General features: G+C 41.5%; 1 protein-coding gene and 1 long non-coding RNA gene across 3 annotated transcripts; one reads left to right on the top strand and one right to left on the bottom strand.

Moving 5' to 3' along the window:
- The first annotated feature begins 2,842 nt into the window (after positions 1-2,842).
- On the top strand, positions 2,843-8,105 carry LOC106940703 (uncharacterized). Its single transcript, XR_001423173.1, has 4 exons — positions 2,843-2,930; positions 7,563-7,670; positions 7,816-7,878; positions 8,018-8,105. It is a non-coding gene; the product is annotated as an uncharacterized LOC106940703 (long non-coding RNA).
- cmtm7 (CKLF-like MARVEL transmembrane domain containing 7) lies at positions 4,519-9,447 on the bottom strand. 2 transcript variants are annotated; one of them, XM_015023507.1, is made up of 6 exons: positions 9,213-9,447; positions 8,182-8,237; positions 8,061-8,100; positions 6,675-6,773; positions 6,485-6,563; positions 4,519-6,072 (listed from the first exon to the last, which is right to left on the bottom strand). In XM_015023507.1, the coding sequence occupies exons 1-6, from the start codon at positions 9,324-9,326 to the stop codon at positions 6,059-6,061; spliced, it is 402 nt and encodes a 133-aa protein (XP_014878993.1). In that variant the 5' UTR covers positions 9,327-9,447; the 3' UTR covers positions 4,519-6,058. The 2 variants fall into 2 exon arrangements, with proteins under 2 accessions (XP_014878993.1, XP_014878992.1); XM_015023506.1 differs by having other exon boundaries at positions 8,061-8,237; positions 9,213-9,445.
- Positions 9,448-12,726: the final 3,279 nt, after the last annotated feature.

The following is a 12,726-nucleotide window of genomic DNA, read 5'->3' as shown; positions in this document are numbered from 1 at the left end:
TCTGGTGAATGTCGGCCTGCTGCCGCCATCTGGTGGCGCCCTGCAGTACTGCACTCCTGTCCAGGATGTGAAAATAAATATTTCCTAAATGTTTCAGACATTAAAACTTAACATGAATTAAAGTTTTTAAATGACCAAAAATAAACTTTGAAGTCAAACTGAAACATCAGAAGCTTTTTTTTTTTTTTTTTTGCTGCTACTAAAAATTTTTCTGGCACTGCAAAAAATGACTTCATAAATATTTAGTAAATATTTAATTTTGAACTAAACTTTCAGGTTTTAGTACAAAATGAATCATTAACTTTTACAGAGTAAAATAAAAAGATGTTCTGGAATGAAACCATCAGAGTAAAAAGTTTAAAAATAAATGATTTTGAAAAGCTTTTAGATGTTCTATTGCATTAAAACCCACAGTAGAACAGTTTAGAACAGATTTCCTGTTGCTACAGTGGCGGGCTTTGTTTAGGCCGCCAGCAGTTGGTTATCCAACAATATCTGAGGTTATTCAGATAAACCAACATCACTATAAAGCTGTAAACTAGACCGCCGCCACCAGGGGGCAGCAGAAGACCAGCATGAAATCAGTTCAAATCTGCAGAATAAAATTATCTTTCTGTTAGAAATTTAAAATTTATTACTCTACTGGTTTGAACTAAAAAACATGAAACATGAATTTCTAGGACTAATGGAAATAAAGTTTATTCCGATGGAGCTGACCGTCGACCAGACATCGGAAATAAAAACTTTCTTCTCCAGTTTCTGAAGCGTCCATGAGGCTCCACTTCCTGTTGCAGCAGGAAGTGGAGGAGGAACATGCCACTCGTTCCCACGGAAACACTCCTGCTGTTCCTGTGACACATGAAAGAAACAGGATGGAGTTGGATCTGCAGCCGGACTCCAGTTGTTCACATGGAGCTCCACAGGGTTCTGCTTCAGGATCCTTCACTTTCTGGTGGTTTTATGTTAATTACAGGGTAAGATATCAACTGGAACTCTTCTTCACCTCCATAAATCCCACTTTCTAAGATCCAAATGTCCCGTTGTCATTAAAACATTTAAATGTTTTCAGTTCCTCCTTCAGACAGCTGAGATGGATTCACTTATTGACAAAACTCAGACTATTGATCAGTAATGAGGAGAGCAGCCTGCTGTTTGGAAAGTTACTCAGAAAATTAAATTTAGTATTAGAGAAAAACAATGGAATTCGTTTTTCGTGCCATATTTTCAACATAAACAAGTAGATCAGAGCTAAATATATAATTTGGAACTTAGTTAATTTTCTAAATATTTATCTCCAACCTTAATATTTAGCTTAGCTTAAATATTTAGTTTACAACTAAGAATTTAGCTCCAAACTCAATATTTAGCTGAATTAGAGCTAAATATGTACATAGAATGTAACTAAATAAGCTGCATACTTTGGAGCTAAAAAGTTAGCTGGCTAAATACTTAGCTCTGAACTAGCTACATATTAATTGCTGATAAGCGGAAGTGCACTATCAAAATAAAAGCTGAGAACCTGCTGTTGAGACTGAACCTTTAGACGCTGCAGATCCGTCAGTAAACGTCTGTTGGCCTTTAAAATGGATCATCCTTCGTTTAAACTGAAATGTTGGAGAAGAAAAGAAACAAAGAGGTGACATGAAGAGGTTCATGCTTTTATTTTGGTAGTCCACTTCTGGTTTTCTAGTATACAAGCTAGTCAGCTTGTTAGCTGACATTTATAAATGAAATGATGAAAATATGAGTTTAAAAATAAACTGGTTGCTCTGACAGACTAAATAACCCAGATTATCGACACAGAACGGCTCAACGTGGTGCAGTGAGACTTTAATTGAAAAGATGCAACAACTTGCAGGATGTGGTTTGAAAAACATTGAAAACAACAGGAGTCGTGATCTGGTGCAACGCCTGTTCCTGCGGTTCTCCTTGGACCGATCCAGACACCAACAGAACAATAAGGCACTTTGGAGAACAAGCTGAACAACGTTAGCTAGCAGGGCGTTCAGGTCCCACAGCATGACGCCTCCGCTGCAGAAACACACTAAATAAATCCTGTAAACAGTGGAGTTTGGCCTGGAACCAGAATCAGTCATGGATGGTTGGTTGGACGAACGGTTGGATGCTCTGCTGTAAACAGGCTCAGCTAGGGCCTAATCTGACAAACTGATAGGTTTCTTCTGGATCCATGCAAAACGTCCAGGCAGAAATATCAAAAGAGTGAAAAAAGATCATCAAAAATCAACCATAACAAGACACTGAAGTCAGAAATATTAAAAGTTTCAACTATAGAAATACAAAATCTTAAATATTCAGCTGAAATATTTTTTCTCCAGTGATTCAAACGAGTGCTTCAGGTAAAAAGAAGAAAAAGAATAAAACCTAGCAGAGCCTCATAATAAAGAGAAATAAAACTGCGGCAGTGGTGGGCACACTTCAGCTAATGAGCTAATAGTGGAGCTGACATTTAGCTTAGCGCTTTAGCTAACTTTGAAAACATTAAGCTTGCTTAGCTTTGCCTCAATTAAGTTTTCCTGATAAATTCTAAAGCGCTGATTTACTTAGCTGTTAAAATCATTTTCATTTTGGATGAAATAATTTGTCATATTTTTCCAGAATATATTTTTTTTATCACAATCTGAAACCAGAAACTCCTCACGTTTTCCACCCATGACGCAGTGCAGCTAATAACCCAATGCCTGCTGTACCCAGAATGCATTGCAGTTCAAAAGTAAACGGTTAAAATCTCCTGTTGCCGATTAGGCTGAATAGACCGTTTTCACATGACGTCAGAGAGCGGCCGTTATAACTCGATGCGGTGCATCTTCAGTTCCCCTGTGTGGAGTTAACGCTGTTTCTGGACACTATTTGCATACAGTTTTTCTTCATCAACATAATCTTCTCTGAATGACACCTGTTTGACTATAAAGGTATGTGTTTTTGTCTTTTCTAGCTGTTCGTTGATATGCTAGGATAGGAAAGGTAATTTAGCTTGCTAATATTACATAGCATTTCTGTTTTAGGTGCTTATTTATTAAAGTTGATACAGAAAGTGAACCTCTAAACGTTACAACACTGTATATTTTTCCTAACTGTGGCTAAAGCTGCTGCTAGCTGATTTACTCTCTGATCGGAGGCTTTCTTTTATACACAGTAGGAGGATGGTAAATTTGACAATAATTGATAACGGCTAACACCTAAATGCTGTTGTTATTAACCTTACCTTTTATTATATCCTTAAGATAATGAGTATCCGTGAATTTTTCAGTCAGTTTTCCCGAGGCAAAATCACACCGGAAGTAAAGATACACCCTGTCGAGTCATAACGTCTGTTGTCTGACGTCAATGTGAATAGAGTCTATTAGCAACAGTTAGCAAACCTCAGCAATTATAAAACTCAAACCACGAGTGAAAGAATCACTTCCTTTAGTGCAAAATGGTTGAAGTTAACGCTTTAGCATTAGCTTCTGCTAAGCACTGTGATGTATCGCTTTAGCATTAGCAAAACTAGTGTTTGTTTAGTGCCTTAGGGTTAGTGCAGCTGATATTTTAGCTAGTGGTGCCCACCACTGAGCTTTGACATATCCATCTGCTCCAAAAGCAAAATAAGAGCTCAGATTAGCAGCAAAGAAGCGACGCTACAGCTTACATGAACATTGTGGCCCATCACAGAAACGTCTATAAGGTGAAGGAGAGTTAGCTTTAGCAAGCAGACGCAGCGTGTGATGCTAGGCAGCTGATCAGACAGAAAACCTGAGTTGAACTCAGACATGCAGGTTGGAGCTGAAACATCTGATTCATTTCTAAAGATTGTCTGAGAAGAAAACTCTATGTAGCCTCCAAGTCCAGGCCGATTCTGTAGCTTCTGTATGGTTGGAGGAGAAAGATGGCCACCGTAGAGGACTGCTGCCATCACACGCTGAGTCAGCAGCTTGAGAGTAAAAACAACAGTCTGTTGGTTCAGTGAAGTGTCCATTGATCTGAAACATTCAGACTGAACAGATTTAGATGTGAATCCTCCATTTGGTGCAGAGGAAACGGAAGCATCAATCAGGCAGGAATGTTTCTGCTCATGTTTTCATCTGGTTCTGGTTCTGGAGGAGTGACTTATGAAATGTTTTGGATTCAGGGAGCAGAGAGGATTAAAAACCAAAGTTTAGCTTTGCTGATGTTCATGTTAGAGGATCAAACTAGGAAACTGATTTTATTTGGAACAACAGCCATCTTTAAAAGGCTGAACAGCAGCTAGAGTTGATCAAACACCTTAATGGCAAAAATGCATTTTGTACAAAATAACATTAAAATGTCCTAAAAGTTTTTAATCAATTAAGTAATGTGACTCCAAGCTGAAGGAAAGTTTGTCTTTACTCATTTATAATGTAATATAATCCACAGCATGTGCTCACTATGCTAGCATTAGCCTAACATGTTAGCCAAAGCTAACTTAGCTCAAGCTAAAATTACAGAGAAGCAGATTTTGGCACAGATTTTACCACACGGGTTATAAATATTTATTTAAAAAATCAATAAATGTTTAAAGTCTTTCTTTTTTAAAAGAACTGACAAGCTAGAGCTAGTTAGCGTCCATTCAGGAAGCCTCTATGTAGTGTTAGCGTCTATGCTAACTTAGCTAAAACATAATCAAATTTAGGCTTTTAACCAAAGCTAAAAATTAAGAGGGATTTTTTCAACATCTATAATTACAATAGATACACAGATTTAATATGCTGAAAGTTAATTTTACTTTTTTAATTTTTAAATGTCTTCAAAGGGAAGCTAACATGTTAGCTTCCCTGTAATGTCTTTAACGTCACTATTAAATTATTTTCACAGATTAAAGTAACAACATCCAGTTAGTTAATAATGCAGGAGAATAATTATAAAGTCTGTAAAATAATTAGAAAACCGATTTTTTTTCCTCATTTTTTTTTCTTTTGCTTTCATAGATTCAAAAATTTAAGGCCTTTGAATGTTTGTGTAAAAAACTCAATAAAACTGATATTAGGTTTGGTGAAATAATTAGATTTTTATATAAGGCCATTTCTCTTTCTGAACTTTAGTTAGAATTTTAGATGACAATTTTTTACATAATTTAATTATTAGTAGAATATTAAAGAATAATGTTTGATGAAAGGAAAGCTGTTTGGTTGATTGATGAGGCAATTTATCAAGTTTTTCATCCTAAAGAAAAATCATTTTTAAATCATTTCTTTAGTTCCATTTGTACTTTATCAGGTTCTTGTATTTTGTGTTTTTTATTGAGTAGAATCTGGGTTTGGGTCGTGCATCAATGCTGACGGTTCCCTGTGGAAATCACAGATTAATAAAAACATGCAGAACCATCAGAGGTTTCAGTTTGTGCTTCAGCATCTTTAAATCCACTTCAGCTTTTCGTTTCTCTGTTCAGCCAATATAACAAACATGCAGGATTTTATTTTTGGTACATGTGAGCGTTTTCTCTCCATCTGTGCTTCGTCTAGTTTCTGACCCATGCAACATTTGGTGCTTTGTAATATTTCAGCTTTATTGTAAATAAGTGTGTGCTTGTTATAAATAATTCATCAGTGCAGAGATTTCCATGTGATCCTCTACATGAACAGGCTGCCGGTTCTGCTGCCTTTGGTTCTGTTCGCCATTTTTTACGTTAATTCAGTTAAAAGCACCAAAAATCGACACAAAGCGTGACAAAGGTCAACGCAACGATTCGGGAAAATTACCAACTGAAACGATCCTTTAGATTTATTCATTGGTTTGCTTCTTAATTTGGTTTGAAGTCATGATTTGCTGCACACTGCTGGCCAGCAGCCTGAAAAGCGCCATCCTGAGGTCCAAACTGGGAGGTTTTTTATGAAAACATGAAGCTGAAACAGAAAACGTGACGCGGATCAGCTGCAGGACTGGACTGAACTCAGATAAAATGATCCGGTCCGTCTGATCCGGTCCGCTCGCCGGTTTTGGTCCAGATTCAGTTTTTATCCAATCAGGTTCGATGAATGGGTTGTTGCCAGGCAGAAAAGTGGAGCTGGAAGCAGCCGTCGGCCATTTTCACGAGTCACTTTTACTCCTGTTCACCTGCAGCAGGAAGGAGAGCAAAGCATGATGGGTAAAAACCACGCAGACAGAAAACACGGGCGAGTTAGATCGGTTAAACCGCCAAGAGGTCACAGTGGGGTCACCGTTAGCTCAGAGATGAACAGAACAGCTTCTATGTCCACTGATCTATGCACTCTGACCGATCCGTTAAAATGAGACAGAAATCGTAAAACAAGAAAAAACTCGTTAAAATCTCGACAAACTTTACGATAATTAGATGTGAAACATTCAGATTACGACTTCATAAAATCAGCCGATCTGCTGCGTCCGGGTTCCTCCATCTTGGTTCTAGAGAGGCTTGACCTTTGACTCTTCCCATGTCAGGCTGCTGTCTTCCGCTCTGGTGTTGAGCTAACTCACACAAACTGACCAATCAGAGGAGAGGACATACCGGCTGCTGGGCCACAGGCAACGCTGTACGACGTCCATAGATTGACGACCATCAGGAACGTCGCAATCAACCCGAAAACCTGCAACCAGACAGCAGGGGGCGCCGTCAGCCGCTGACGCGCAGCAGGAGGAAACAGGAAGTCCCTTCTGGGCCTGAGTTATTCTGCCATTGTTTAATCAGAGTGACTCACCGACGCCACCACCAGGGAGGAAACGGCGCCACATTTCACCGCAGCGATGATGGAGGCAATGAAGATCAGGACGGACCCGACAGAGTAGTGAAAGAACTCCTAAACACAGAAACTCTGTTCATATTAAACCTTTAAATTGTGACACAGAATCAACCTGCAAACATTTTATGATAAAATAAGATCAGAACCAGACGAGTTGGTTCATCTGAAGTAAATATTTAAACAGGATTTACTCTTTAAGCTCAGTTTAGTTCAAATAATTCACGTCTGAGCAGCTGGAATATTTCACCAGACTGGAAATGATTAATTTGGATTATTATCAATGCTAATCAGACACGCTGCAAATCATGAAAACTGCTGCAAAAACATGAATGGAACTCAAAACACCAAAAACAAATGCAGCAGAAAATGCTGCAGGAAGTGGAAGAAAAGATGCTGCAGCAGGGATGAAAGCAGAAATCCTCCAGGCCACCAGGGGGCGTAATATAGCTACACGAAGCTGTGTTTTCAAAGACATGAAGTACAGCAAACCTTTTCTTTCTTCTGGACATCCCATCTTTATGGTATCTGATGTGGCGTTTGGCTCCCCCTGGTGGCCTGGAGGATTTCTGTTTGCAGCGTTTTAAACTCACTGTTTTGGTCTTTGTTGCATTTTCTTCTGCTTCTGGTTTCTGTAGCTGCACCTTTTCGCTGTTTTTTGTGTTTTGGATTTTGCATCATTCATGTGCTTACTCCAGACCCCCCCTAGTGGTCTGGAGGACTTGAATGTTTTATACTTGTTGTGGTTTTTGCGATTTGTAGCATTTTTCTGTTGCTTTTGTTTTTGTTGTGTTAGTGAGTTTGCATGGTTTGTGTGTTTGCTGCATTATTAACTGCCTGCCACCGCAGGAAATAGAAGCCAAACATCAGCAGTCCTCCAGACCTCTAGGGGGAGTCGGGGCCAGACGCTCGGTAAAGACGGGATGTCCAGAAGGAAGTTGGACGAAAGAGGAAAAGGTTCGCTTTACTTCATGTTTTTATTATATTATAGAAAAGCAGCTTGTTTACACAGCATGTTTACTGACTCTAGACTCCCCCTAGTGGACGGGAGCTGGACTGTTGTTTTGTGGAGCCAGTTTTAATGCATTTTTCGCACTTTCAGCTTTCTGCTGCCGTTTGTTCCCGATTTTTTTATATCAACCCAGACGAGGCATCTCAGCCACTGGTAGGCATGAATCCATGCAGACGTTTAGAAAGTCATTTTTTCATATTTAGAGACTAGAATGAATCCTGAAACTGAAACCTGGTCCAGCCGGTGTTTCCTGCGTCTAAGCTAACATCGGAGACGTTTCTCTGCTTTTCAGCCGCTAACCCCGAGGTCCGATGGGAGCAGAAGGAGCGTCTCACCGCCAGCGGCCAGTTGATGCAGGGCATCTTCACCTGCAGCCTGCACAGGTGCATGAGGAAGAAGATGAGGAAGGCCACCAGGAACCAGAGCAGCACCACCTCAAAGAACTGGAAGGCGTACCAGTTGGGCCAGCCGCGGGCCAGCCGGACACACAGGAAGGCGACGAGCAGCGACAGCTGAAGGCAAAACACGGCCCGTTAGCGCCAGAACCAGAACGGGCCGAGGAGAACCGCAAAACCTCAGACACACACAGGCTGAACCACAACACAGAGAAACCAGAAAAACCACCAGAACGGGTCGGTTCTGAAGAAAACCTGTTCCAAACGACCAGAAAGACAGTAAATTAACAGGAAATATTAATAAAAACACTAAAAAAAAGAAAATATAAGAGATAAATACCAGAAAACAAAACAAGACTGCTAAAGACAAAACAAATGGGAGAGAACAGAAAAAAATGACATTAAAGTCAAATTAAAATAAAAAAATAACCAAAAATGACCAGCTGACTGCATGTGTAACATAGCTGCTAGCATTAGCATCATTTTCAATTAGCTTGCATTATTAATTTTAACCTTACAGGAGTAGCAAACTAAAAATGGATTCTGAAACAGAGTGGTGTTTAAATGTGCTGTATTATTTTAACTGTAAGGGTAACTGATAAATACTACATTTACTGTAAAAAATGACATTTTCCAAGCAGTGGCAGAAATCAGCCTATTATTTATGTGTAACCACCATGTAATAGTATTTAATGTATTATTTACTCTGCGCAGAGTGAACTACACCCAATGCTGTGGGAGTCTTAAGCAAACAGATTTCACAAGAAAAGGCTTAAACTTTTGAGAAACTATCATGAAAACCTAATTTAAAAAATCCTCAAAAGATAAATTATGAAATGCACAGAAATAACTTGCTAGTTGTCTATGCAATGGGGGGAATGAGGGGCTTCCAGAACCCGAGGCCCTGCTTTCTAAAGCTCTGTCCATGTTTGGGTCAAAAAAAGCAATAAAGTTTAGGCTCTAATAAAACAGTTTAAACAGATTAATTCATCAGAAACACAGCCGCCGGCTTCCCCAGCTAACGGTACCGGAGCCAGCGGACCGGGCTGAGGCTCGACGCTCCCCGCCCAGCCCGCGGCGCGCGGCTCTCACCAGCTGGCCGATCTTCAGCAGTCCCGGGATAGTCCGGCTGTATCCCAGGTTGAGGCCGCCGTCCCCGGAGGACCTGCCGCCGGAGGGCGTGCTGCTGATGGCGGTGAGGGACATGGCGGCGGCTCCAGCGGAGGAAATGACCGCTTTTAGTGAAGTTTAACCGCAGCGGAGCGGAGCGTCGATGGGAGCGGACCTTCTTTCCTCCGCAGGTAAGCTAGCACAGATACACCCGGACACTTCCGGTAGGACTTTCACAATAAAATCCAAGCGCTTCATGTCTTCTCTGTAACCGGTGTTCCGGTGGCTGCTTGTTTTATGGCTGGTTACAATAACAAATTATGCTGGATGACAAATCGTCCAAGAAGTTATTCAGATAAACTATAAAATTGTTTTTCAACCATTTTTAATTAATATCATGGTAATAGCATAATAACGCATTCAGTTCTAATGAACATTTAACACTGGAAGACATTTTAAATATCCAAAGTAAATAAAACAACAAATAAAATGAATTATGAAGTCTCTGTAAACAAAACTGTCCTTCAAAAATGTTTAGTTGAGAGCAAAACTGAAGATTTATCATCCAGATTTTGGTAGAAAACTGGATGATAAAAATGTAAAATGGCCGCCACGCCAGCTTCCTGAAAGCAGAGAGGAAGACGAAGAACTGCTGTTCTACCCACCAAGCTGAGACGCTGCCAGGGTTCATAAGACAAATGTTTGCTGAAGGCAGCGGTGCCCGGACAGAAATCCCAACCAGAACATCATCAGACCCAAACAGTCACCGTGTGGAACGGCCGCCATCTTTACCTCCGTGGGCTGGTCAGAAGACGGACTGGAGCAGTGTTCTTCAAGAATCCCGAGACTAAGAGTAGACCTTAGTGACATCGCTTCAAAATGTTGGAGAGAGGAGCTTCAGTGATCCTCAGTCTGAAGCAGGAAGTAGAAGGAGCTCTGCCAGCAGCAGGTTCTGCTCTGTGATGAGAGGAAATCCATTTAATCATGACTCACTTTATTAATTCAGTGTAGATTGTATGAATTGTATTTTTTTGTAGCGTGTTTTAAAGGTGCAGTATGTCACAGCTGCTGCCATCTAGTGGTCAAAGGGAAAGGCGTTTCCAATCCCTGCCTTGTTCTGACAGTCTGTCTGAAACCTGTTGATAAAAAAATCTCAATTAAGACAAAACTGCATTTTTCAAAGTAAAGATTGTTTATCTTTTAATTGTCTAAAAATTTTCTTCCAACCTTACTCATCACTACTGGCTAATTGTTAGCATCAATTTAAAGCAAACTTATTTCCTAACCTTATCTTTTCATTAACTTGAACTAGTTTAGTTTGCTACTAAATAACAATTCCCATTAATCAGCATGAAAATTAGCTAAAATAAGTTAATTTTCATCAGAAGTCCCATCATTACAGCAGCCTAAAAATAAAAAACACTACAGCACACTGAGAAGAAAAATTAAACCGAATTTTAATAAAAATCACAGAAACATCAAGAAGCATAAAATTTATAATAAATTTTCACTAAACAGTTTAAATGTTTCACATTTTATTGTTGCTGTGAAGAAAACATTCGAGGAGCTTTTATTTTGAAAGGAACATCCTGTGTGACCAGCGTTCGGGCGGTTCGGTGTGTGAAATTGACAGGTGGGTGTGGCCTTCATCAGGAAACACTGCAGCATCCTCATCATCATCATGTGAAGCCTCAGTCCAAACAGGAGCGTCCAGCAGAGACACTGGGGGACCGGACCGGACCGACCGGACCGGACCAGATCAATAAGACCAGACCGGACCGACCAGACTGGACTGACCAGACCGGACCGACCAGACCGGACTGACCGAACCTGACCGGACTGGACCGACCGGACCGGACCAGATCAATAAGACCAGACCGGACCGATAAGACTGGACTGACTGGACCGGACTGGACTGACCAGACCGGACCGGACCAGATCGATAAGACCAGACCGGACCGACCAGACTGGACTGACCAGACTGGACTGACCGGACTGGACTGACCAGACCGGACCGACCAGACCGGACTGACCAGACTGGACCGGACTGACCAGACCGGACCGACCAGACCAGACTGAACTGGATTGTCCTGCCGGTGGACGGGAAGGTTTCTGTGAGCACTTTCAGCATTTTCTAACCAAGCCGAGCTTCAGCAGCTCAGAGGTCACGTGATGAAAACATGAAGAAATCAAATCCAGATCCGGCTGCACAGATCCAGGACTTACAGACATTTTTCTGAATCCAGAAACATTTTAATTTTCCAGAAGTTAACTGAAATAAAACATGGAATCGATAAGCTCCCAACTTCCTGTCCAATCAAACGGCTCAAAGGGCCGAACTTGGCAGAGCAGTGGGCGGGGCTTCATTCACCATCCAATCAGAGCGGCTTCTGTTATAAACGTCGTTATTTTATGTAGTTTACCCATCAGGATGTGATGAGAAGTCATGTGACCACCGGTCGCCAGGACAACCAGATCTGAGCTGGACTTTACTAATGATGGAAAAGTTTGAACCAGTAGTGAGACGAAAACCGCCATCTTGGTTGGTCTGATCGATGTAAACAAAAGGAAACAGGAAGTTTGTTGTTCAGCCTCAGAGCTTCTGGAGAAGCGCCCCCCGGTGGCCGCTCTGCATCTGAGAGGATGTCTGCTCTTTTTTTTACTTATGGCGGATTAGCAGAGCTAGCTGGTTGTGTCGTCATGTGGAATATCAGATATTGATCACATATTGTTCTGTCATACAGCAACAGTCTTCAGTCAGAGGCCGTTCCAGATTTGTTGGAACATTGACTGCTACTGGAGAACCTTCCAGCCCACAGCATCACTGTCCACAACAAAGAAACATGGATGATCCGAGTTACGACTAAAGTTAGTTTCTATTTAGCATAAATGAAGTTTTTTTAGATCTGAATTCTACCTGAAGATCTCAGATTTCAGTTTCTAGAACTGGATTTTACATCCAGTCCAGATTCAGTGGATTTGAGGGAACCAATGCTAATGGAAAGCAGAGCTAACCGGTAGCATGTGGTTCTGGTGTTGTCGATCGGGTTTCCTGCTCGGTTCACCTGAAACTGCTGGTGGATCAGCGGGACGGCCGCAGCCTTCTGGCCCGGGAGTCAGATTACAGCAGGTTATTGATCCCGACCGGGCCCGGGTCCACACTGCAGTGGATCGATCCAAACCGCTCAGAGGGAAAGGCTGATTTGAACCTTCTGCCCAAAACTCAAAGTTCTGATGAATAATTCAGAGTTGAGCCAGAAACAGCAGAGCTGCTGCTGGACCGCTCGGCCCGTCAGGGACAGGAATGGATCGGGACCGCCTGAAACCCAGCCCGGATTCTCTGGTCCCATCATTACACAAAGTAAAACCCGATCTGTTCCAGATGTGGAGCAGAACCGAATCCTGTCTGCGGCCTGAGCTGCCATGTCGCATTTATCCAACTTCTAAATGCGTCACAAATCAGCGGGACCGGAGTCGGGAGTCAAGCGGACCGGAG

Source organism: Poecilia latipinna, unplaced genomic scaffold, assembly GCF_001443285.1.
Source record: "Poecilia latipinna isolate Pla-1442-1.1 unplaced genomic scaffold, P_latipinna-1.0 Scaffold3330, whole genome shotgun sequence".
NCBI lineage: Eukaryota > Metazoa > Chordata > Actinopteri > Cyprinodontiformes > Poeciliidae > Poecilia > Poecilia latipinna.
Note: the sequence above shows the minus strand (reverse complement) of the source record. Positions and strands in the feature narration are given on the sequence as shown.

Bases quoted from the DNA above. Each gene is read 5' to 3' on its own strand.
- cmtm7 (XM_015023506.1), bottom strand. From the start codon at position 9,326: ATGTCCCTCACCGCCATCAGCAGCACGCCCTCCGGCGGCAGGTCCTCC. The intron at 8,238-9,212 runs GTGAGAGCCGCG...TTTTGCCTTCAG, and splicing joins TGCTGAAGATCGGCCAGCTG to CTGTCGCTGCTCGTCGCCTT. The intron at 6,774-8,060 runs GTGAGACGCTCC...TTCTGTGTTTAG, and splicing joins GCATCAACTGGCCGCTGGCG to GAGTTCTTTCACTACTCTGT.